Source organism: Mus caroli, chromosome 4 (assembly GCF_900094665.2).
Source record: "Mus caroli chromosome 4, CAROLI_EIJ_v1.1, whole genome shotgun sequence".
Taxonomy (NCBI): Eukaryota; Metazoa; Chordata; class Mammalia; order Rodentia; family Muridae; genus Mus; species Mus caroli.
The window spans coordinates 128,782,645-128,809,447 of record NC_034573.1 but is presented as its reverse complement, the minus strand read 5'-3'; the positions used below and the strand labels follow the sequence as shown (position 1 = coordinate 128,809,447).

At 46.0% G+C, this 26,803-nt stretch overlaps 1 protein-coding gene across 1 annotated transcript in view; it reads left to right on the top strand.

Moving 5' to 3' along the window:
* The window catches only part of Micos10 (mitochondrial contact site and cristae organizing system subunit 10), a 29,975-nt gene extending 5,569 nt beyond the window's left edge, over nucleotides 1–24,406 (top strand). The window contains exons 2-4 of the mRNA XM_021159928.2: nucleotides 20,367–20,414; nucleotides 21,135–21,244; nucleotides 22,219–24,406. Coding sequence (XP_021015587.1) covers nucleotides 20,367–20,414; nucleotides 21,135–21,244; nucleotides 22,219–22,227 — 167 coding nt within the window. The 3' untranslated portion in view covers nucleotides 22,228–24,406. The remainder of the gene's footprint in view (nucleotides 1–20,366; nucleotides 20,415–21,134; nucleotides 21,245–22,218) is intronic.
* The last annotated feature ends 2,397 nt before the right edge of the window (nucleotides 24,407–26,803 follow it).

The window sequence follows — 26,803 nt, the reverse complement described above, 5'->3', positions numbered from 1 at the left end:
AAAAAAAAAAAAAAAAAAAAAAAAAAAAAAAAAAAAGACACGTATTGCTGAGAATTTTGGAGCCTATATTCTCTGCCCATATCTGAGACCCATATCTGAGTATGTTCATTAACTGAGTCAAATAGCATTTAAATTAAAAAGCCAAGTATATTTTGTGTCAGTTTTGCTACTTTACATATGTGGTCAAGTGTCTTTGAACTCTTGGGGGCTTTTTTGTTTGTTTTAGTCTTTTTGTTTGTTTTGAGTTTTTTGAGACAGGGTTTCTCTGTGTAATGGTCCTGGCTGTCCTGGAACTCACTCTGTAGACCAGACTGCCCTTGACTCAGAGATCTGCCTGCTTATGTCATGTACCACCACCGCTTCCCAGTAGGACTTTTTTTTAAACCAACTTTTATTTCCTTGTTGGACATGAGTTATGGTCAAGAGATCTTACCATTAAAGTAGTATTAAAGCCTGAAAGGCAAAGGCAGGAGGATTGCCCCAAGTTCAAGTCCAGTCTGGACTACAGAGTGATTTCCAAGCTGGCCAAGGCTACATGGCAAAACCTTATCTCAAACAAACAAACAATAAAAAGTGGTATAATTACTGTCTGGGAGTGGCCGGGGAGTGCAGGGAGCACAGTGGTGTTTAACAAGCAGAGCTGGTGGTGCTTTAAGGGTAGTGCCCGAGCCTTATTGCAGGAAATTAAAAAGGAGTGAAAAATATTACATTTTATGAATGGCATGTTCCATTAGTTTTATGTGAGTGCGTCATTAATGGTTTTTGCTGATTTTATGGATTTATTTTTAAGTTTTATCAGGTTTATGGGTTGCTCTGGTTTTCTCCCCACTTAGTTCCGGGGCTGTGCAACTTGCTTTCCTTTTATGTGCGGCATAGTTTATCCTGTGCACACCCATGAATGTGACAGAGTGTGAAAAGACACACAGGTGTTTAGATTTTAGTTTCTGAGACAGAGTTTCTCTGTATAGCCCTGGCTGTTCTGGAACTCACTGTGTAGACCAGGCCGGCTTCATCACAGACATTGCCTGGTCTGCCTCTCTGGTACTGGGATCAAAGGCGTTCACCAGCACTTAGGTCTGTTGGGGCATAGAAGGTAGAGTGCCCAGGGTTGGAGGAGGCCTGGTTGTCCTGGTCTCTGCAGAGCTGGTGCTCTCAGCCCCTCTTAACCACTCTGGGCTGCATGGGAGATTATTCATATTCTCTCTCTCTCTCTCTCTCTCTCTCTCTCTCTCTCTCTCTCGTGTGTGTGTGTGTGTGTGTGTGTGTGTGTGTGTGTGTGTTGGTGTGTATTCAAGTGTATGTGGAGGCGAGATGGAAGGATGGACATATAAGACTACATACCTGGCAGACTACAGAATGAGACTGTCTCAAAAATAGAGTATACTTTCCCAGATATACTAGCAATTGTCATAAGCTGGTTGGTGGGTGCACACATAATGAGGGTCTGGGAAAAGGGGGTAACATTCAAGCTCTAGCTTGAGAATATACATGTAGACTTTTAGAAGGTACATTTGGAGGACTGTGTTCCAGTTCCAGTTCCCAGAAATTGCCCTGTGTCCTAGAGGAGAGAAAATCTAAGCCAGGCGGTGGTGGCACATACCTTTAATTCCAACACTTAGGAGGCAGAGGCAGGACAGTCTCGGAGTTTGAGGCTAGCCTGATGTACATAGTTCCAGGACTACACAGAGAAACCCTGTCTTGGTGAGATGGGGTGGGCTATCTCCTAGGAGTGGGTGGCAGCTGGAGCTGCACTTAGCACATAGCCCTCCTCAGCTGCCTAAGCCCATATTGCAGCTACCATTTCTTAAAGCAGGGGGCGTGGGGAGCATGTTAAAGAACTCAGGTGGGGAGGGGTCAGAATTGAGGTAAAACAAAACGGTAGAAGGGAGGAGGTCACTGATGGGTGTCTTTACACCTACTAAGAAGTTTGGATCTCATTTTAAAGACCCCCCTCTCAGAACCCCCACCCCTAGAATCTTGCTGTTGTAGCCTACACACACTGCTGTTCTGTTCGTACTACGTTTCTTTTTTGTTGTTGTTGGTGGTGGTTTTTAAAGATTTCTTTTCTCCCCCTCCTCCTTTTTCCCCCCCCTTTTGAAGAGAGCATTCCCTCTGGCTGTTCTGGAATTGGCTTTGTAGACCAGGACTGGCCCTGAATTCACAGAGATCCACCTGCCTCTGCCTCCTGAGTGCTGGAATTAAAAGGCTGCACCACCATGCCCAGCTTAAAAGATTTCTTTGAATTATTTTTAAGCCCCGTGTAGTGGCACATGTCATGAAAACATTGTGTCTGGACATGGGTATGTATGCATGAGGGCAAGTGCCCTGGGAGTCCAGAGGCAGCAGGTGGAGTTATAGGCAGTTGTGAACATACAACATGAACGTTAGGAGTCAAACTTGGGTCTGCTACAAAAACAGAGCAGTTCTGAACCATCTATCTGGCGTGAGAGAGCATGTGTGCATGTGTGCATTTTCTCATGTCTGTAGAAACTCTCTTGTGATGGTTTCGAGTGAACTTGAAATGTAGAAATAGATTTTGTTATCATTCTAATACTAACTTCCAGGAAGCAGTCTATCTTTAAAGAACTGCTTTGTTGCTGGTCATAGGTGGCACACACACTCTTTTAATCTCAGTACAAAATTGTACAGTCAGCCTCAGTCTCATTTCAGGATATAGCTGTCCCATTTGGATCCCCCAGCCCCAGCAGCTACTAATCTATGCTATTTCAGACATTGTGCATAATGAAAATATTAAATATATACCTTGTGGCATAGGGTGTGGCGTGTGCCTGTTATCTCAACAGTCAAATAGCACAAGTTAGATGATTGCTTGGAGTTCGAGGCCAGTCTAAGCCACAGTGTAAGACTCTTTAAAACAAAACACACTGGGTGTTGGTTGGCGCATGCCTTTAATCCCAGCACTTTGGAGGCAGAGGCAGGCAGATTTCTGAGTTCGAGGCCAGCCTGGTCTACACAGAGAAACCCTGTCTCAAAAACCAAACCAAAACACGACACATGTGGTCTGTGGTGACTGGGCCAGTTCATTAATTCAATTTTCTTGCTCTTTTAATGATTTATTACTTTTAAGTGGGGGGCGGGAGGGGAGGGGAGGGGAGGGGAGAGGAGAGGAGAGGAGAGGAGAGGAGAGGAGAGAAGGGGTGAATATGCAGGTGCCCACAGAGGCCTAAGATTCCTGGAGCTGGAGTTACAGGTGATGGCGAGCAGCCTGGTGTGGGTGCTCATTGGATCCTATATGAGAGCAGCACCTACTTTAATCACTGAGCCAATTCTCCAAGCCAGCTTAATATATTCACAGATCATCCATGTTGTAGTATGTGCCAGCATGTCATTTTGGGTTACTAAATGATATGTAACCCAAGTGGGACAGCTCATCCATTCACTTAACTAGTTTATGCTGTGTTGAGAGAATGCTGCAAACTCAGCATGCACATAGAGAGCAGAAGGTGGCTTTTGGGAGCTGGTTCGCCTTCCACCTTGTTCTGAGGCAGTCTCTCTTGTTTTTACCACTCAACTGTGTAAGCCAGACTTCTGGTCTGCCAACTTCTGAGCGATTCTCCTGTCTCTGTATTCCCTCTTGCCAAAGGACTGCTAGTTTGATACCATGGCCAGTTTGATACCATGGCCAGTCATCGAATTGGAACTTCGGTCCCCAGACTTGAGCAGCAAGTGCTTTTTACTCACAGAGCTGTCCCCCAGAATCCTGCTGATACTTCTGACTCTTGTGAATAATGCTGCTATTGTTACGTGACAAGGTGAAGTGGAAATGCCAGGTGATGTAGATGCACATGTTGTTTTGCTGATAAAGGCTCCTGTGGTGTTTTGCTAAGGTAAGGCCTGTGGGAGAACATGTGATATTTGGAGAAAGTATAAATAGGACTCAATTGACAGTGACAGCATCTTGCATAGCTAGCCTTGCAGCACTTCTTTGGTCTGGAGTCTTCACTGATCTTCACTTAGTTGAGAGAGATGTCAGAGAACTTCTCCTGCTGTTGTCCCAGTTGGCTCTGGTCACTCCTGCTGACTCCTGTTGATTTGGTGGGGGCCTGGCTGTTTCTGCTGGATCATCCAACCGCTGTGATTTGTGTGTGTTATCCTGACTGTACTAAACTGGAGTGCTAGTATCTTGACAACTGGAAATTAAAATTGCCCCAGAGTGATCATTCTAAACAGGCCCAATCCCCTTGTCATTTTTACCATCTTTTCTCCCCTACTTTTAGACAGTGGGCTAGAAGGGGAGTCAAAGTGTATAAGAATTCTTATTAAAAGTAGGGTTTTTTGTTTTTGTTTTTTTGAAATCTAAGCCTACAAGGTTTATTCATTTCTCTTGGGTATGTGCCTAGGATGGATGGAACTGTTGAATTGTATAACAGCTTAGAGTTGAAGAAGTTCATTAACTGTTGGCCCTTAAGAGGGACAGAATTTCAGATATCAGAAAAATCACTCAAGTACATGAGAATAAATTGGTAGGAGGTGGGTCCAAAAGGAAAGTGGGACGTGGGTTATTGTGTCATGGTAAAAATTCCACTAAGGTGAGAGGATGAGGCGAATGGCAGAATTTAGCAGGAGCCCAAGGACAGCAAGCTGACCCAAGATGGTGGTGGCATGCTGAACTTGTATGTGGTTGATGGCTTGTGGCCTTGTGGCATGGCTGAGTGGGTTCCTGGTTCTCTGCAGCTCAGTCAGGAGAGGGGGAAGTTGCCCAGTATCTTGTTCATGAAAACAGGATACTCCGTGACTTAGCCTGCTTCCCACTTAGCCAGGAGAGCAGTAAGCAATCAAGTCTGGTTAGATTAATTGTTTAAAGCTGTTTACTAAACGTTTCACTGAAAGATCTTTGAATGAAGTCATGGAAAAGAAAAGCCGGTTTGTGTTTTTTCTTAAAGTACCAGTCCATCTAATGGGTTCGAGTTCCACAGCCTTGGTGGCTCACCAGAGACTGCCTTTTGGTACTCCACATTTGCAAGCTGACGCCTGGCTCTTCAGGGACCACTATCGGTCAGGCTAAACTATATACTTGAAAGACTCTTGGTTCTGTCTAGTTGAGGTTTCAAGTTAATCTATGTTAACTGTTGAATTAGTAGTCATGTTTTGTTTGCTGTGGTTTTTCAAAACAATGTGAGCAAACTTTTTTTCCTGTTTGTAGCAGCGGTGTAAATAACTGACATTGTGATCTTGCTGGAGAAGAATGTCCTGCAGGCATTACAGAATAATGTAATTAGGTGATATATGGAACTTGGAAACATTTAAATTTTGTTCTGCTGTGGTTTTATACTTTCCTGAAATGTGATCTGAAACAGCTTTATTAGTAAATATGCTGAATTGCTTTCTTTGGCAAGTGCATTTCAGGATTGAGTCCAAGTAAAAATTTAAATATTTACTTATAGAAGTTGTTTGGTGTGGTAATATTTTTACTGCGGCGGCTATTGGAGCCTGTCTGAGTCCAAGGGAGGGAAGAAGCAGCAGCTAACATTACAGAATGTCCCATCTTGCCATGTCGGGTACTCGGACACGTTACCTGTTGTGTTTGTTTGATTTGTTTTTCTTAATGAGTAATTCATTAGAGAAATTGATAATACTTTCGTCTTTGAAAAGTAGTCCTGTAGCTGTAACTAGCCCGTGTGTCCATTCTGGCCTCTAGCTCACAGACATTTTCCTGCCTCAGTTTTGTTGTTGTTTGTTTGTCTAGCAAGAGGAATACTGTTTAAAGCTTGCATGGAAATTAAAAGGCTGACTTGTTGGTTTGGTTTTTGGTGCTATGATAGTGCAGGCAGAATCTGCTCTATTGCTGATCTACACTTCCTGATTGTAACATCCTCACGAGGGGCTGGAGAGATGGTTCAGTGGTTAAGGGCCCTGGTTACTCTTACAGGAGATCTAGATTTGATTCCCAGCTCCCACATTGAGGGTTCACAGCCATTTATAACTTCAGTTACAGGGGCCCAATGCCTTCCTCTGACTTCATTGGGCACCAGGGATGCATGTGGTAAACATACTTGTAGGCAAAACACTCATACATACAAAATAAATAAAAAATTAAAGTTAAGAAAAATCTGTGCAAAATTATAAGCACTACAAGTTCACAAAGAGGATTTTTGTTGTTGCTTTGTTTCTAGACAGTTTCACTGTAGTCCAGGCTGGCCTTGAACTTGGAATGATCTTCCCAGCACTGACCCCCAAGTACTGATAGTACAGATGTTAGCAAAAACTTTTTAAAAACAAGAACAGAGCCAGGGACTTACATTACCCTACTTAAGTACAAAGCAGGGCAGCATTGGAGGAAGGATATACACATAGAATAGTACGGAGTCCAAAATAGGTCCAAGAATGTGTGGCCAGTTCATTTTTGACAAACACAATTTAATGGGGAGAAGAAAATCTTTTCAACAAACTACAGGAACAGCTGTGTCCACACAGAGACAGAGTGGAGCAGATCTGAGTGTAAAAGCTGCAGCCGCAAAACCTTCAGAAGGAAGCAGACCAGAGAGTGTCTGCCTGGGCTGGAGAAGCCCTAGCACAGAAACAGCAGTGCCTACAGAGGAGACACATTGGGTCTGCTCACACTGGAAAACTGATTTCTGAAAGACTCCATTGGGATTTTTTTGGTGTTGTTTTTATTTCTGTTTTTCAAAACAGGGTTTCTCTGTGTAGCCCTGGCTGTCCTAAAACTCGATCTGTAGACCAGGCTGGCCTTGAACTCAGAGATCTACCTGCCTCTCAACAAGTATTAAAGGTGTGCACCACAAACACCCAGTTTTGATTCTTTTTTAATGTTGGGGACTCTTAGCAGTGCATATAGCTGACGGAGGACTTGTTTGCAGCACACGGGGCTCTGAATCATAAGAACTATGGTAGGGTGTTTGAAAGGGAGTTTTACCACAGTAACTAAGTACAGGAAAGGACAGCTCCATCTGCACTCACAGTGGGAACTTGAGGTAAGATTATGAGGTATCCTGAAAAGCCATTAAGATGGCCAAGCTTTCCGAGTCAGACAGTCGTATCACTGAGCTATGGAGCAGGATATGACGCTGTATACCATGGGGAATGTGAGCAGGTGGGATTCCTTTGCCCTGGAGTCTGCTTCTTCCATAGTGGTGTAGCTAAGAAGAATGGGAACATGGCCACGCGGGCATTACATGAATGTTCCTGAACCCAAACTAGGAGCAACTCAGATGCCTACCTGCTGTTGTGTAGTGAACCAACAGCTGTGAACGCGCCTTACACCGAGAAACTCACAGTGGGAAGGAACTCACTGCTGATGTCTGTGATAGTTCCAGTTATATATAAAATCCTAGAAAAGATAGTCTAATGTAATGAAAGGAAGTAGGTGGATGATTTCAGGAGGCTAAGGGGAGAGGGAGGAATGGACCATAGAGAGTACAAGTGATGGTGGTATTTGCTGATCTCAGTGCTGGCCCCACAGGCATGTACAGATACAGGAACTTTTAAAGTTTGACACTTTTGCCCATGCATCCATGTGTACATGCCATGGCTTGTGTGTAGAGGTCAGAGGCAGGGTGGCATGGTGAATTGTATAAAGTTGTGAAGTCTTTCCATGTCTCTTCCTTTTAGTAGGAGAGGAAAAGTGGTTCATAGTTGAGTTTGGGAGAAGTTGGCCCCCAGTGCTTGCTTTAGTGTTGGCGTCTAACCTAACTACGTCAGAACGCCTAGGCTTGTCTGTTGGTTTTGCAGTGTGCTGACATAATGGTGGACACGTTTCTTTTCATAGTGCTTTGGCAAGCTTTTGTGAGTTCAAATAAATGCTTCTGTCTCCTCTTCCTCTCCCTCTCCTCTTCTTCCTCCTCTTCTTCCATTGTTGTCAGAACCTGCACAAATATGCCACTCAGACTTCGTTCTTGATAGGTTTGAACCTGAAGCAGGTGATTGACCTCTATCCTTAACCATCCTTGGGAAGGTTTGTCCTAGAAAATGGCCAGCTTCTTGTCATCGTACAGATGACAGTCTAAATATCAGAATAAATGCCATCAACTTTAGTTTTTCACAAAGAAAATGTATTCTAAGTACAATTTCAAATTTTAGATCTGCTTATAACGTCTATGTGAGAGTATTTTCCCGTTCACTTAGTCTATGAAAACTAAGTTCTTGGATTCTTTGTTGGTGAGGCTTGTAGTGCTGCGCAGCTAAGGGTGGCAGAGCTCTGCTGGAGGACAGGCTGCTGCTGCTGCTATCTCAACTTACAGTCTGGCAGAAGCTCCCAGAAGCCCTGAAATTCATTCAGATCCATCCAGCACTTTTGCAATCACCTCTGTGTGTATTAAGTTAAAAAAGATTGATTCATGCCAAAAGTATCTGTCCTGGAGCTCGAGAAGGCGGCTCTGTGGTTAAAAGCATGCACTGCTCTTACAGAAGACCGCTCTTACAGAAGGTCAGCTGAGCAGTGTGGGCCACGCCTTTAATCCCAGCACTCAGGAGTTCCAGGCCAACCTGGTCTACAAAGTGAGTTCCAGGACAGACAGGGATACACAGAAACCCCACCTCAAAAAACCAAACCAACCAACCAAACCCAGAGGACTCAAGTACAGTTCCTAGACAGAGCCCAGGTCAGGCACTTATAACCATAGATAGCTCCAGGGGATCTGTTGCCCTCTTCTAGCTATTGAGGCACATACACTCATACAGGTGAATGTGTGCAAATATCCACACACAAGACATTTTAAAAATACATATTTATTTTAAGAAAACATTTGTGGGGCTGGAGAGATGACTCAGCAGTTACGAGTATTGACTGCCCTTCCAGAGGTCCTGAGTTCAAATCCCAGCAACCACATGGTGGCTCACAACCATCTGTAATGGGATCTTATGCCCTCTTCTGGTGTGTCTGAAGACAGCTACAGTGTACTCATATAAATAAAATAAATAAATCTTAAAAAAAAATTGTTCTTTTCCCATCTCCATTAATCTTTGTCCAGGAGGCTTTCCGCTGCATCCTTCTCTCTGGATCTCTTAGCTAAACATTGGCATCAAGCACAGCCACTCTGGATCCTAAGAAGTTCCTGAGTGCTACCAAAGGCTGCCTTTGCCTTCCTCATATTGCCTGCCTGTGGCAGCAGGCTCCAGGTTTGCCTAGCCTGGAGTGCTGGGATAGGAGAGGACAGACAAAGTGCAAACTGCAGTGCAGAGAAGGGAGGCTGAAGACTGCACCTCGGGGCTGCATGCGGCACAGGGCGGGGGGGGGGACTTTACCCAGCTGCTCAGGCCCTGAGCTCCACAAGAGGTACCTCAAAACAAATCTGACACTATGGAGAGACTCTGAAGTCTGCATCATGTCTCCTGCTGTAGGCTCCCCTCAGTGCTGTCTCCTCCTCTAGGACACTTTTGACTCTGCCCTCATTCTGCCAGCCAGCTGCATACAGTGCACATCTGATGGGCTTGGCTGCTTCCCCCTTGGTGAGCCCTTTACTGCTCCATTGCTCAGCCGGCATCGGCCATGAGGCCTTGGCTGTGGGTTAGTGTGAGATGAAGGCCGGTTGGCTTTATCTCTTCCCTCAGCTCTATAACATATAGCAGCAGGGAGCTAATGATAGCCAACTCTCACCCCTTTCCTTTCCTTTCCTTTCCTTTCCTTTCCTTTCCTTTCCTTTCCTTTCCTTTCCTTTCCTTTCCTTTCCTTCTGCTATTGTGCCTTACACTTCTACTTTCTGGTCATTACCTAGCCCAACCCCAAGTGCACTTATGTGGAGATGTCATTTCCCACAGCTTTGAACAGCACACATTAGGCATTCCCTTTGTGTAATTAAGGAAATGCCTGCATTACTGGCCTGAATGCATCGGAAAGGAGTTAGTCTCTTGTACTGAGTCTAGTTTAATTATAATGGTTAAAGACTTGCTAGTTTACCCACGTGTTGCTGAGGGCAAGAATTAAGCCTTGTTGTGATGCAGTTTCCCTTCTCTGAATTGGGGCTTCTATAGAAGTTTATGTAAAGATTAAGTGAGGAAACCCAGGAGCACGAGCCCTACCTACTGAGGGCTTTTCCCTCTGCTGCTGTGCAGTTCTTGAGCACGGTGTAGATGTTAAGATCTTTTTAAACTTGTATTTGTGTGTGCGTGTGTGTGTGTGGGGGGGGGGGGTTCTGCCTGTTTTATATGCATACCACATGTGTGCAGTGCTTGAAGAGGCCAGAAGAGGGCATTAGTTAGATCCCTCTGGGCCTGGAGTTACAGATGATTGTGAGCTGCCATGCAGGTGCTGGTTATGGAGCCCAGGTGTCTGGAAGAGCAGCCAGTTACTCTCAACTGCTGAACCATCTCTCCAGCCCAGCGTAGATGCTTTGAAAACTTGGTCACATTTAAGGAAATTCCCCACCCTTCTTCCATCAGTTGTTAGGTAGTATACTTCTGTCTGGAATTATCTCTTGCCCTCCAGGGTGTCCCGCACAGCTCTCAGATGAACCAGAGTTCAGCTTCAGTCATGTTACTCCATTCCTCCTCTAGGACTGTCTGTGCCGAGAACTGTTTCTGTAGAGTGGCTTGTATTCCCCTCCAGAGTTTCATCCGCCCTCCTGGGTGTGTGCAGTCACACAGCCTGGGTGTGTGTGCTTAAGTGAGCCACCGACCCCTCTGAGTTGTTCCTGTCTTCCTGTAAGATGGGTTCATAGTAAAGCTTGCAAGGTGCTTACCACGCTGATGTTAGGACCAAGGCACAGCCGTGACCATGAGAGAGCATTTGATGTGTTTCTGTTTGTTATTTACCTCAGCCTCCCTTTAATAACCAATCTTTGAGCTGCTTCTTATTTTCCCACATAGTGTTTCCACACAGGAATGAGTTAACTGTCAGTAAAATGTCTACAGCTGTGTTTCTCACATGTCTTCCTGAGGGCTGTGCAGCTTTCTGTTGAAGTGCACTCGAGCTATAGGTGCTACTTTTAAAGCCCTTCTGAGTGCTTGCTCCCATAATCATGTCCACACTAGCCCTCCATGCCTCTCTGCACCCTGCTCTGCCTTTCCTGATCAGAACCCTCATGATTGACATTCACCCAGAAAATCCCTGAAGACACGCCAGCAACTTCCCATGAACAGTCGCCTCCTCAGTCTTTTTCCTGCCGAGCCCAAGCGAGGCTGAGTCCCAAGAAGCTGACCCACAGCCTCAGCCACCAGTGTTTGGTCTTTGGTCTGGCACTGGTATCTTTTCTTGGCTATTCCATAGGACTTGGCATAACCTGGGACACTTGGGACAGCCTGTCTTCACCTTGGGATTAAGTAAGCACCATACAGAGCTGACGTACAACTGGATTATTTTCTATCATAAATTGGGCTTAGAGCATCTTTCATAAATGAGGAATGTTTCTTGGAAATGTGTTTCTATTGGAGGTCAGTCCCAAGTGTTCTTTTCTATAAAAGCACACTCTTGTTTGTTCTATGGTAACACATGCTTTTTGACTGTGTGATATCACCGATAGAAACATGACTGACAGGAAAACATGCCTGTTATACATAGGTCAATTTGGCTTAGTCCATCCTAGTGTGTAAATACAGTTTTATTAAACCAGACCATTCCAGGGAAATCTTCATTATATTTTAAAGCAAAATTATCTAGTTGCAACAAATCTGAAGGGATTCTTTGTTAAAGACAAGAAGAATTGGGTGTGGTGATGTACATTTTATAATCCCAGATTTTGAGGGTTCAAGGCCAGCCTGAGTGACATAACAAGGTTGTGTACGCATGAGCGCGCACAGACACACTCCAGATGTGTTCATACAAATGAAACATAGACAGTTGCTCTGAGTAGGAAAGAATAGATTTTGAGCTCACCTGATGACCGTGAACACGTGAGCCAGTGACTGTACTGTAAGAGGATTAACTAGTATGTTCTACCGTGACAACACCAGAGCTTAGTACTTGTTACTGAGCTCTTCGCTGTCGGTCCTAGAGCCAGCAGCGCTGCAGTAAGCAACCCTCCAGGGCAGATTGTTTTCCCTGGGGCTGGGCCTGGTAAGTGATTGATATAAAGTTGGGGATTACCTTGAGGCCCGCTGGCAGGAGAGTGGTCCTCCAGTGTTTACTGGTCTCTTCTGTCAGACACTGGTGGGCACACAGTTAAGAACTGGGGTTTCTGAGCCTTTCACATTTTATAATAAGCAGCTGAGTGGTGCAAGCTGTACTAAACTTAGTGGAGATGCTTTCCAGTTTCATTTTTTAGATACAGATTAAGTTTTAGCCCTGATAACTTGCTGGTTCCAGTTTTATGAATAGTGAATCCTTTTTTAAAATGTTAAATGTACACTAGGGTGTGAGGTCTTAGAAAATAGTCATTTAAGAAGTTTTTTTGTGAGACTGGACAGTGGTGGCACATACCTGTAATCCAGTACACAGGAGGCAGAGGCATGCTGATCTCTGAGTTCCAGGCCAGCCTGGTCTACAGAGTGAGTACCAAGATAGCCAGGGCTACACAGAGAAACCCTATCTTGACACCCTACCCCCAACAAAAACCAAACAAACAAACAAAAAGCTTTTTTGTTGTTGGTTAATAAAAAGAACCTGTGATAGGTTCCTCCCCACCATATGACCTCCCCCCAAGATGATTCTGCTCTGTTGTACCACCTGGCCTTAAACACCTGGGTCCCCTTGGTCCCTCAGCCTCAGAAGTAGCTGGGACTGTAGACCTGCGACCCAGTGGTTTTGTTTGTTTGTTTGTTTTAAAGATTTGTTTATTATATGTAAGTACACTGTAGCTGTCTTCAGACACTCCAGAAGAGGGCGTCAGATCCCATTATGGATGGTTGTGAGCCACCATGTGGTTGCTGGGATTTGAACTCAAGACCTCTGGAAGAGCAGTCAGTGCTCTCAACCTCTGAGCCATCTCTCCAGCCCCCCCCCAGTGGTTTTTAATAAACATTAAAAAATTGTTTATTACATTTGTTCACTCTACTTTATATGAATGTATATTCGTACACCACATGTGTGCTTGGTGCCTGCAGAAGTCAGAAGAGGGCATTGGACCCCCTAGAACTAGAGTTATGAATGGTGGCAAGCCACCATGTGAGTGCTGGGAATCATATATGGGTCCTCTGCAAGAGCAGCCAGTGCTCAACTGCTCAGCCATCTCTCCAGGCTCCCCCAACCAGTGATTTTTTTTTTTTTTTTTAATGTCCTACAGGGAATCTCTGTATGACTTTTTGTTCTTTCTCTGGGACAGCTCCTCCCTCATTGGAAGTGTGATGCAGTTTCAGCCTCTGAAGAGTGGGCTACACAGGGTCATGCTTTGCTCTAGCTTGTTCTGCAGAGCCTGATGGTGACAGCAATCAGCTTATGGAGCCTCTTGGGGATTCCTGCAGGTTGGGTTTTCTTTCATCTACAGTAACGTGGACTTTGTGCCTAATCTGTAGCCTGGGAGCAGATTCTGTGTCTGAATGTTTCACCCCGTGATTGCCCTGTGTTACAGCGTACACTCAGTACCTTTAAAGTTACTTAAAAGCATGCATTTAGGCACAAGATAAATCCATACTATACGTGTAGTTGTTAGAAATTGCATTCTCTGTGTCAGGGGCTAGAGAGATGGCTCAGTGGCTAAGAGCACTTAACTGCTCTTGCAAAGGACCTGGGTTCTGTTCCTTAGCACCCACATATGGTCGTTCGTCATGTGTAAGTAACTAACTCCTTCTCCTGACCTCCATGGATACCAGGCACACTCTTGGTGCATGTACATAAATGAAGGCAAGACACCCATATTCACAAAATAAATCATAAAATCTTCATGTTAAAAAGCCAAACAGTGTCAGAGGAGCCAGCAAGTGCTTAGCTGGTAAAGCGTGTGTCACACACACACACACACACACACACACACACACGCACACACACACACACACACAGATGGAATAATAGCAATTTAAAAACCAGTGCCAAGGCAAGGGGCTGGAGAGATGGCTCAGCAGTTAAGAGCACTGACTGCTCTTCCAGAGGTCCTGAGTTCAATTCCCAGCAACCACACGGTGGCTCACAACCATCTGTAATGGGATTCGATGCCCTCTTCTGGTGTGTCTGAAGACAGCTACAGTGTACTCATAAAATAGATAAGTGAGTAAATAGATAAATAATTAACCAAATGACCAGCTAAGGAACTGCTCCACTCCCAAAAAAAAGTTTCTTTGCCGATTACTGACACTGTCTAGGGCAGCAAGTGTGCACCAGCTTGCATGGTTCGAATAATTTGAAATAATGTCTTTGGAAGGATTTATGCCAATTCTTTTTCCTCTCTAAAAGAAATGGCTGCAGAAAACATGGGCTCTGGGCTTAATGTCAGTCTTGTGTTGTTTCCCCCTTGTCCCCCTCTCCCTGATGACTGGTCTTTGCTGTGCGTGTGGAGATGTGTGCCGATAAGCCGCACTCTGAACCTGAGGGTTCTTTGTCATTTCAGACAGCATGGGCTTTTGAGAGCACCAAGCTGGGAGACAAAGTTATATAAACTGCATTGTAGTTAAATATTTGCTTTCAGGGGAGGGGAAAAATGCTTTGTACTTTTCCCTTTGGCTTTTCTTCCAGCAGAGCTTGTCATGCAACAACAAGAAGTGGCCAAAGGCAGAGAAGGCGCTTCTCTCTGTGTGCTGCTTTGTTTTTATTGTAAGGCAAACCTTTCCTGTCTTATTGTTCTAAAGTTAAACCTGGCCTAGAGGTGCCAGGCTTGAGTGGAAGCAGCTGCAGAGTCCCCAGGCCAGGTGGGACTGTCTTTGAAGCAGCATGCTGCCTTTTCAAAGAGAAGGAGCGAGCGAGCGAGGGCTTGACTCCGGGGAGCTCAGCATTCCAGCGTTGGCATCTCTGGCTGCAAGGGTGCTAGCTATTACAGGTGAAGCGGATAGGAACCCTTTTCTTGTACAGAGTAGTCCTGTTTGAGTCTCAGTAATCCAGAGATGGAGGGTGGAGTCTCGGTTAGGAATTAAAAATGTAGCAGCCCCAGTCTAATTAATGTTCCTTGAGAACTGGATTTGGCTGGGGCTTTGAGCTCAGTTATACTTTCAGATAAATACAGTTGGCAGGAGCTAGCTAGCTTGGTTGGTAAATTGAACTCTTGATGGCCCGTTCTTGGTTGGTGTGGGCGTGGCTCATCTTTTGATTGAGTGATGCTGATAGCTGTGGGCTCAAGCATCACTTGTAGTCTGCTGCTAGGAAGCAGCTAGCATCAGAGAGCTTGCTTTCTTTGGGAAAAATGTAAGAGCAGACCTGTAGTGAAAGGGATCAGAAGCACGTCACATTAGTTTCCTCTGGGCTTTTGACTCCTTTGGCAAAACCTTGCCTCCAGCTGGAGACCCGCAAAGGCCCTAGCTGTAGCCTACCTGCTTTCACTGACGTGCCTTTGTGAGCCAGTCCAAAACCTTTGCCCCATGCTCTAGGACCAATGTGCTGCTTCCTACTCACTCTGCAGCTGCAAGGGGTGAAGCAAGTTTGCTTGAAACCAAACCTCCTGCCATTTTGTAAGCCAAGCAAGCAGTGGCAGAGTCCAGGGCTTAGTGTAGCGATGGCAGTGGTGTCTAGCCTCTGAAGTTCTACAGTCCTGCCAGGTAGGCTAGTCTGTGTGATATATGTGGTAGTGTTAGTCAGGGAAGAAACCTGAGCAAGCCCTCCTTGTTACTAGCCTGGCTGCCTAGTGCTCTGGGCTGGTGCACCGAGAACATGGCTCATGTTGTAATTGCATCTTCACTCCTAGACGTCGGGACACTCCAGTTCCCCATAGAAGGTAGTGTTGGTGGGTTGAAAGCAGAGGAGAATCCTCTTTCTGGATGTCCTGGGGACAGTGGCATAATGAGACTGGCAGAATTGGGCCCACTGGACTACTTTATAAGTGATAGGTTGTTTTGGCAAGTTATTTTCTACATCTGGAAAACTAGGGCATACTACCATAGAAGTTTTAGTTTTTGAGGCAGGGTCTCATGTAGCTCAGGCTTGCTTTGAGCTTGCTATGTAAGTAAGGATGGCCTTGAACTCCTTCCGGTCCTCTTGCCTCCTTTTCCCATGAATTGGGATTATAGGAGTGTACTAGCATGCCTGAAAATGTTTGAGATAAAAAGAATTTTCTTGGGCTGAGAAATGGCTCAGTGGTTAAGAGCACTGGCTGTTCCTCCTGGTAGAATGACAGTGAAGGTAGGGTTGCTTGTTCAGGTTCAATTCTCAGCACCCACATGGCCTCTTAAAACCATCTGTAACTTCAGGAAACCATCTGGAAAGAGGCTCCAACAGCCTCTTCTGGCCTCCATGTTCAAAAGGCATGTACAAGGTTTATAAACATAACTACAGGCAAAATACTCATACCGTAAAATAAAATGAAGACTTCCTTGGAAAGGAGGTCCTGGGTATTCATGATTGAATTAACACTCAATGTTAATTTGCTTTCATTTTCACTTTGCCAACCTCAGTTGACTACTTACCAAACCAACTTTGGCAAACTATTTCCCCAAGAATTTTTAACGTGAAAATTGGGGCAGCATAACTGATTTTTTTTTAGATACTGAATTTTAAATTTGGTACCAAACTAGATCATAGCACAGGCTCTGTTGGACAGGGCCATGTTTTATTTCGTTAAACTTTACATGGCATTGGCTGGCCATGTATCCTGTGCGTGTCAGCTGTGCGTGCATTCACAGAAGCGCATCCTTGGTGAGCTTGCTGTTTCATCACGCTTTGAACTCAGGCCTAAACAGGGCAGGTCAGCACACAGCAGCAAGTCATGGCCACGTGCTCCAGCTCATCACTTATATACTGAATGTTCTGGTGGCTCTGACACAGTGGCAAGACTCTGTGTCCAAAGCCATCAGAACATAACAGCATTGTGACAACACAGGTAATATGTCTAGCATGTGCGCTTGCTCTCGGCAAGTGTGACCCCTGGACTGTCCCAGAGACAGACATCATGGGCATGGCCTTCTCAGACTACACTTGGGGTTTGTTGTGGTTGAGTTAGTTTCTCAAGACAGGGTCTCTCTGTGTAACCCTGACTGTTGTGGAACTCTTTTTGTAGACTCGGCTGGCCCCAAACTCTGAGTTCTGCCCGCTTCTGACTTCTAAGTACTGGGGTTAAAATGTGGGCCATTACCAACTGACTAGACCACACTTCAGACATCAACAGTAAATTACCTTAGCTCGTCTTATCTTGGTGGTTTTTAGTTGTTTGTGTCTTGGTAGAAAACAGGCTTATTGCGTATACTATAAGTAAAGTCAGTGTGGCTGGGAGTGACATGAATGCAGCACACAAGCTCGCCGTGCAGCTCTGGCTCCAACTCACTATGTAGACCAGACTAGTCTGAGCTCACAGAGATCCTCCTACCTCTGTTGGGGTTTCAGGCATGGCCACCATTCCTGGAAAACTTTTTATTCTTTTGTAGTTGCATTTAGCTTGAAATATAAACATATTTTATGGTGTTTCTTTTATATTTATATTCTGTAATCTTTTCTATTTTTAATTTTTCTTTTTTACATTAAAAATTTTTTTTCTAAAATTTGGCCCCACCACCCCCACTCCCACATATACACATGCAGTGTCCTAGGCCTGCATTTATTCCTGGGGTCAGAATCATTCATAGCACCTTCTTCCAGCTCCACGTCGCACCTCGCTTGAAGGCGAGCTGCAGTAAAGCACGCAGAACTGTCCCCTCCTGCCATGACAGTCCCTGCAGGGCACCTGGACAGCCTGCTTGAGGCGACCTCTTCAGAACCAGCCTGGAGCTTTGTTTTGTTTTGTTTTGTTTTGCTTTCCACTTTTCTCTCCAGGTTTGTTGGTGGCAGGGAATGCACATTCCTCTCTCGTAACAAAACCCTCTTGGTGTGGGGTCCTGTTTAACTCTGTACAGAGCTTGTCGAGTCTTCAAAGTATCTGCTAGGCCCTTCATTGGGAATACTCTGGGCTTTTCCTTCTGCACTTGCCTTTCTCTGGTCTCTCTCTCCACTGCTGGTTCCTGTTTCAACCCCAGGAAATTTGTGGTCCTACCACACATGTAGTCTGTCATTGACCACATGTTAGGTACTTGTCTGTCTATGAAAGAAACACATCATGGTCATGTATGTGATAGACTGATGGAAAAACCTGCTGAGCGGGGTGGTACATGTCTTTAACCCAGCAGAGGAAGCAGAAGCCGACCATGTATGTCTACATAGAGATTCCAGGCGAGTCAGGACTACATAGTGAGACCCTGTTTCCACTCCCCTCCCCACAAAAAAAATGCTAATAATCTTCCTGGGACCAGGGGAATGATTCAGTTGGTAAAGTGCCTGCCATTCAGCCATAAGAACTGTACCTCAATTTTAAGAACCTACATTAAAAAGAAATAAAAGCCCAGCTCTGGAGGTGTGCTTGTATCCCAGCAGGGAGAGGTGATTTTGGGTGAATCCCTTGAGCTCTCTAGTAGCTAAGCTCTAGGCCAGTAAGAGGCCATCTCTTAAAAAACAAAACGTTGCTGGTTCTTGAAGAACACCACCTGAGGTAGTTCTCTGGTTCCACACATGAGTGCAAGCACACACACATACACACCAAAAGAATAAGTATATTAATAAACAAACCATTTTGTGTGATAGCATATATACTTTCTTAACTAACGCCATCTAGGTGGCATGAGTGACAAGAGAGTTTCAGGGTCAGAACTACACCCCTCCCTTGCTCACACTGTTTTCATGAACAGAAACGTTAGCCCGCTTGAGGAATACTCTGAGGTGTTGTATTGCACTACCTAGAGAATTGGCTCCCTCCCCCTCCCCTGTGATGTCTCTATGTATGTATGTATGTATGTATGTATGTATGTATGTATGTGATATTCTGGGTACTGAGCATAGGGCCTTGTGTGAGGTAGGTTCTGTACCACCAAGCCATATCCCTAGCCCAGTAAGAAGAAACTTAGAATCCCAGCAGCACAAAGCTGGGTGTGTGGGCACACCTATCATCCTAGCACTTGAGAGGCTGAGGCCATGCTGGACTCCAAAGGGGTGCTGCTTCACAAAGCAAAACAGCAACAACAACTTAGATTTTGGCACTACAAGTTTTTAGCAGTTGAGAACCAGTGCTTTATGTGGCTTACTCATAAGAAGGTTGGACCAAGACTGCTGGGTCATGGAGCAGACACACAGAACATCAGAATAATCTGGGCCAGGTATGGTAGTACAGCCTGTAATCCCAGTAGGGCTAGGTAAGAGGACTGAGGATTGGAGGACATCCTGGGCTACAGAGTCAGACTATGTCTCAAAACCAAAACAGAGCATCAGATGAACTGAGCATGTTGGTCTGCGGGTCTGAAAAGGAAAACAACCAGAGCTTGGCTCTAGCAGAGAAGTAAATTCATGTAGGTTGATGTACAAGTGAGGATCATGTCAGGAGATAGCCTGGGGTAGTCCCTTATACAGTGAGGCTGTAGACATTTTTCATGCACTTGATGGGAACACACATAGCTAGCGCCAGCATTGATCACACCAACAGTTATTAAGGTGGACTTCAGTTCACACACACATGTGTTGTGTCCTTTTCTCTCTTAAAAGAAAACTAAATAACAGTGTAAGCTATGTGTGGCTAAGCAGAAGTTCTTTTTTTTTTTTTTTTTTTTTTTTTTTTTAAAGATTTATTTATTATATGTAAGTACACTGTTGCTGTCTTCAAACACTCCAGAAGAGGGAGTCAGATCTCGTTAAAGATGGTTGTGAGCCACCATGTGGTTGCTGGGATTTGAACTCAGGACCTTTGGAAGAGCAGTCGGGTGCTCTTACCCTCTGTGCCATCTCACCAGCCCTAAGCAGAAGTTCTAATGTTGGCATTCAAACTAGGGTTTTATAAATTCTGACTCAATTTATCCTAAAACCAGAGCTTTTTCCAAGCTGAGGTCAGAGTGAGGCATGAACATGGCTGGGGATGCAGCTCCATGCTGAGCCCTTGCCTGTCATGTGTGAGGGCTCAGGGGAGGATCCTCAGCTGGGCGAGAAGCGCTTCTCCCTCTCTCGACACTGACTTGTGTGATAGTGCAGCCTTTGGCCTTTTGCAATCGTTCTCTAGATCATTTCTTCCACTCAAAAAGTGCTCCGTGTCACCTTGAGAACCACCGTGACAAGGCGGGTGACTCAGTGAGCCCCTGTGAAGGAGGAGGCTGCTGGTCCGAGGTGCAGAGATAATCTAGAGCAGCACCTTAGGCTCTCCATCCACACCCCAAGACAAATGACAGGGAATCAAGTTTCTCATTTCCTCTGTGAGCAGCGAGACAGAAGGCATCTGCAGTATCCCTGACAGTAAGAAAGGTTAGCGACCCAGACCACAGACTTCCAAGTCATTCTGTCTGTGATGTTCATGTGGGAGAGATCTGTTAACAGGTTCAGCCTTGTTAGGGGCTCACTGGCACTGCACTCTGACTAACACTGTTTTCCATTTTCGCAGGTACTGGGTTTGGATTAGGAATTGTTTTCTCCCTCACCTTCTTTAAGAGTAAGTGACTTTGACTGCCAACCTGTCCACCTTAGAATGAGCTAGATGGAGAGTGTGGATGAAGTCTGCGTGAGTTGGACATCTCCAGTGTTCCCTGGAGGCAGTGAGTCAGGGTTGTCTGGTGTCTTAAGCATGACATCCTTTCAAAAGCCTCCATTTCATGCTGGCCAGGCTGCATGGCCACATATTTCTAAAGTGACCTGGAGATAGAGCTTGCTGGTAGTAAAGGCAAGTGGGCCAGAGGCGCCCCTGCTTCTTCCCCAGAGTCTGAGCAGTGGACAACAGGATCCCCTTCTTGGGAAAACTTGAAATTTGAGTACTGACTAAAAGCCAAACAGGTCACCTTGACCTCAGTTCATGAAGAACTGACAATGACTGGAACTAGAGGGATGTAGACTTGTGTGAGGGAGCCCCATGGTGTTCTGTGAGTAACCAAAGTTGGTGAGTATTAGTGACATTAATAATAAACAATTCAGGCAACTGACCAATAGATGTTCCTCTGACGAGGCTAAGACTATATAGTTCAGTGTACAAATGACAGACTGGGCTATTTGCATCAAATGTAGCAGCCCAGGCACCTAATAAATGTGCTGGATTACAGTGTTGTCTGCTGGCCCATCACATGTTAGCAATATAATGTCTGCTGGGCACACATCTGGGGCGGAGGATTTATCTGCTCTTAACAGTTCCCTATTGGGATTTTTTGTTTTCTGCTCATAGGAAGAATGTGGCCATTAGCCTTTGGTTCTGGCGTGGGATTGGGGATGGCCTACTCCAACTGTCAGCATGACTTTCAGGCTCCATATCTTCTACATGGAAAATACGTCAAAGTAAGTACAAAATCCATGTCTTTCCCTTCACAGAATTCTCTAAAATTTTACTAGTTTTATTGTTTGTGTTTATTTTATGAGTTTTGCATGTATGTCTGTGTACCATGTGTATGCTGGTACCCACGGAGGCCAAAAAAAGTGTATGAGATCCCCTGGGACTGGAGTTATAGATGCTTATGAGCCACCATGTGGGTGTTGCACCAGAGTCCTCCGTAAGAGCGTTCAGTGCTTCTGCCTGATGTCAGCAAGGGGCCGACTGCTGCACCAGCCTGGTGGCAGGCTGCTCCACTGCTCGTCTTCTGCACCCTCCTGGCAGCAAGGAGCAGGCAGAGCCTTGGGTCTTTCCATTGTTCCAGCTGAGCTGTGCTGGATGATGGGTCCGCAGTGATTTGCATATGAGATGGTTAATGGCTGGGAGGGACTGTGGAAAAAGTTACAGTTCCTACAGCTTTGCACATGCGGCTCTAAAATGGTCTTGTAACTTCATTTGGTCTTGAGTCTGTGCCTGGATGTTGTCATCCTTCTCTCTGCCCAGGAACCAAATCCCATTGGAGGCTTGTGTGGGATGGCGATATTGTGATAACTGCTGGGCACGCAATGGCCAGGTCCTGTATACCTCCCTGGGGACTTTCTTCATAGTCTTCTTCCTCCCTTCTCAGTGGATTGTGGGAGAGGTGCTGTGTCTTCACTCAGCAGAGGGCAAGAGTTGTCCAGAGTGAGGAGCTGCCAGTGACCAGAGTTAGCAGCTGTTGTCTCAGCTGTGCTTGGCACTCACCTGTGACCCCCTGGGTCAGCTCTCACTGTCCATGGCTGCCCCTTCTGGTCTTCTCCCTCGCAGGCTGGGGACTCTGCTTGTGAGGCAGATGGAAACAGAAAATTTGCAGATGGGACCATTGGTCCTGGGGTTGCTTGAGGCTGCAGCAGGTGGTGTCAGAGCATCGCTGTCTGTTCTAACCAATGTCCTTGCTTCCTAGGAGCAGTGACTTATGCTGAGAACATCCCAGCGGGAGGAAAGAGAAACCATGTTTATTCCTCAGGAATACTGAAGTGCCCGGAGTGCGCTGACATCCTGTGATGGTGCCATCAGCAACGCTTTCAACTCCAGCCACTGTTTGTGTTTGAAACCAAGTCTGTTGCTTTTGTATTATCTCTTTGGAAATTGTAAGGAGGTCTTAAATAAATTAAAAACGGGAAGCCCAATGCAAGCAAGGCCTTTATTCCTTTATGTTGCAGGAGGCTTCTCTTTGAATGGCCTAGCTGTGGCCTCTGTGACCTCCTGAAGACACAGACATGTCCAACGCACTCCCCTAATGCACAGTTGACCTTCCCACCCTCATCCCAAGACTGGTGGCACCCCACCGTGTATGATGATGGCCATGGTGAGGTCTTCAGGAGCACACTCCTGATGGCGTGCACCAGTCTGCCACACTGATGTCTGTCCCCTGCTGCATGGAGTTCTGACTGACAGTGTGGAGCTGGTGGCCAGCCACAGCCTGGATGGAAGGACATGCTGAGGTCTGAGCACAAGTGGCCACTGCAGTACTCTCTGTTTGTCCTTGTGGGTTTGTGAGGCATGACATAGACCGTTTTCCAGTTACTTTTGATGTATGCAGCACATGTGAGCTCGAGCTTTTGTAGGTGTCTACTGTGAGTGCTCTCACAATGACGGAAGTGCTTGTAACTAGGAAAAACAAGCAGTTCCTGAGCTATGCAGGGCAGAGGGAGCAGCTGGGGGGCGGGGGGCATCAACCAACACAGGGCACATAGGTTAGACCTCAGTCCTTAGAAGAGCTTTAGTGAGTAAGTTCAGGGTGGCCTCTCCCCTCCCCTCTGCATTTTTCTCCCTTATTCTTTATTCTATTTTCCTTTCCAGAAACATGTTTGGGGCCGTGGATCTGAACAGGCAACAGGGGTGCTCTGCCAAAGATGGGCTGTGCCCAGGACAGCAAGTCATGGTCATGCACGCCTCAGCTGCTTGGCTGTGTTTCGTACCGCTCTCTTAACCCATGCAGAGCAGCCATGCCATTAGAAGACAGTAGAACAGTACTCCCGCAGCTGGCTGGGTTCCTCCCTCCAGCTCCTCTCCAGGTTAGCTTTCTATATAGTAGCCCTCTAGTTCCCCCTACCTTTCTGCCTTAAGAGTTGAATGACAGCCTTCCCCAATCCAAAAACACAAAGGGAAGACTGTGCCCCCAAGTCTCTAGGTAGAAAATGACAGGAACATGGAATGGACAGGGACATCTCTGTTGTACCAATCTGGTCCCTTAGCACCGTTGGGTTCTGCAGAAGTGCCCCAGGAACCAGCCCACTCCTGGAGGGAATGATTTGAGGCCAGGCAAAGGAAGGCCCGCTGTTTGTCTTGGTCCCAGAGCGGTTTGTATTCCCACCTTGTAGCTCTTGTAGAGGGCATCCATCGGAGACACAAAGCCTGATCTTGCCCTCCAGTCCCTGCCCCCACCTCAGATGAGCCTGCAGAAGCCTCAGAGCTTGTTGGCAAGGGGAAGCATTCTGTTCTACTTGGAGTTTCACTCGAAATTAAAATCCTCTGGAGGCCCTGCTCCACTGTGGAATTGAGACGCTTTGGCTTCACCTCTCCTTTGCCCTCCTGGAGTCAAACACAAGGAAATTCATGGGTTTAAGGATCAGTGATGGGCACCCAGCTGGGCGCAGGACGCTAGAGCAAAGCTGTGGCGCCCCAGAAGTGGCCTGCGCTGCCAACATACATAAATACATACAGCCTGAACTTGACACTGTATAATTTAGCCCAGAACAATATGTATTTTGAACTCATTTAGATGGATGACTTTTGTATTCTGAGTGGCTGGGGAGCCTTCATTGGGGCACATTTACTGTCTACAGAGGCAGGCCTTTGTTCTGAGACGTGGCTTTTGGAACATTTTGCTGAGCTGTCCCTTTGAGTGAATGTCACCCTCTCCCTGCTTTCAAAAGACCCAAGAATGCAGTCCCACAACCCTGCTGTAGGAAACAGACACTGGGCTAAGGGCGATGGCTCTTGTTTTTGCTGTTGGTTCTCAAGCCTCTGTTTACATTTTTTTTTAATGTAACCAACCCATAATTGCATTTTGCTTGTCATGGTTCAATCTGATTGCATTGTTGGAAGGCCTATTTTTGAGCTTGTCCAAATAAACTCTGCAGAGCGTTTCCACGAGGATGTAGTCCATGGAGCTGGGTCTGCCTTCCTCCTGACTGAATGGTTTCCTGTTGCTTTCTAATTGCATACATGCAAAGGGGTGGAAGAGAGAGTGGAAATTCTAAGTGCTGAAAAAAAAAAGTTAAATTTAGGAGAATAAGCTCATCTGGAAGCCATCACCACTTCCTTCAAGTGTGCTGAGAGCAACGGGTGGTATCCGGGCACATGTCCTGGGCAGGCGCAGGCAGGGAAGATGTCCTGTGTCCAGCAAGCAGCTCTGTGTGAGATAGGGCAGCAGGAGGGAGAGACAGGGCCATACAGTAGGAAACTGCAGACCTACAGGCTGGACAGTCAACCCAAACGCCTGCTCAATCTCTCACCTGCCAGACACCAGCGGGAGGGTCCGAGTCTTCAAACTTCAGCTTCTTCATCTGTAGAGATCACGGGCAATTCCCACCCCACAGGCTTTGCGGTTTATTTGGGTGTGCTTTTAGCATGGGGTATAAAAATACTATCTAGGGCAGAGCTCAGGGTTCCTCACTCAGCACACAGACATTATATGGTATTAGGGCAGGTAGTCAGCTTGTTTCAGAGAACTGTTAGAGTTAAAATCCACAAAGCAACACCCCCCCACCCCCACCCCAGCCTAAGAACCATGACAGCTACTGAATGTGTGTGTCCAGGATTATAGACTTTGATTGCTTGACCCTCACTTTGGGGAGTCAGAGCTGAAAGCTCAAGGGGTGGGGGTGGGGGATGAGGTGTCAATAGTTCTTGGGGAGGTGGGATAAGTGAGGACCCACTATTCTTCAGTAGTGAAGAAATAGCCATCCTAGTGACAGTATCCCTAATACTCAGGAGGGAAGGCCGGAAGGATCTCAGCTGGTGAGTTCCAGGCCAGCTGGGGCTACATAGTAAGACCCTGGCTCTTTAAAAAAATTAAAAAGTCCACAGGGTTTACAAAGGTAGGGAAAAAGTTCACTTTATTACCATCATTTTCTGTGTCTAGCCAGTTTGAGCCACCATTGCTTGGATTGCCTTAGATGATCATAGAGTTAACGTTGATTGAGCACATCTTACGGACTAGTTACTGTGCACACGTATACCACACTTAGTTCCCGTAGCAATCCCGTGAGAGAGCAGCGTTGTCCTCACTTCGTCGCTGAAGACAGGTTTGGGAGCTACATGAACTCTCAAGAAACAAGCCGGCAGTGGGTGATAATGCAGGAGCCTTGGCCTTGACTCACAGCCCAGACTCTTCCCCAGGCTGTGCCCCTCAAAAACACTGCCACGGGGTCTTGCCAAGTGGTTTCATTGTGTTTAAACTTGATTTGACTGAAACCAGTTGAAACTTGATTGGACACACTTTTAAGCCAGTTGTAGTTGGTAATGGCCTATCATTGACTTGGAACTGGTAAGAATAGCTTGAAATCAGCTATGGCCTTCTTTGGGTCCATTTACTCAGAAATAGTTCTGTTTTGTTTTTGTTTTTTTTTTTTTTCTTTAGATTTATTGGAGGGGGGAGAGAGAGAGTTTATGTATACAGGTGTATAAAGTGCCAGCAAAGATCAGAAGAGGCCATTGCATCCTCTAGATTTGGAGTTACATGTGCCTGTGAGCTGCCGTGTGGCTGCTGGGGACCAAACTTAGGGCCCTCTGCAAAAGCAGCAGCCAGTGCCCTTAACTGCAGAGCCGTCTCACCAGGCCCATGCTTGGTTTTGATGTGGGTTCTGTCTGGGATCCAAACTGAGGTTCTCATGATTGCCTGGCAGGCTCCTTCCTGACCGCTCCATCTCTACAGTTCCATATCCCCACAGCATCATGGAGTGACACCTCCGAAACCCTAAATATCCTGTCTCTTAAACCACCATCCACGTTAGCATCCATATAACTTAATAAACCCATCCTTCCTTATCCTGTGAGACAGCCTTCCCTAGCTCCTTCCCCGCCCCCCTTTTTTTTTCTAAAACAGGGTCTCATAAATATGTATTCTTGGCTGTCCTGGAACTCAATACTCTGACCAAGATGGCTTCCAACTCACAGATATCTGTTTGCCTCAGCCTCCTAAGTGCTGGCGTTAAAGGCATGCCGCCCCCTTTTAGTAATACTTTGAAGCCCCTAAACTGACTTGCTCGTTCCGTGAGTGGCCTTTACTGATCACTACCGGTCAGTGACTTTCAGCCTGAAGAAAAAGGCTTCCCCTTGATTATAGAACACCAGTTCTCAACCTTCCTAATGCTACAACCTTTTAGTGTTGTGGTGACCCCCAACCATAAAGTAATTTTTGTTATAACTTCATAACTGATTTTGCTACTGTCATGAGTAATGTAAATATCTGTGTTTTCCAGTGGTCTCAGGCAGCTCTTGGGAAAGGGTTTATTCAACCCCACGGGTTTAGAGCCCCTGCC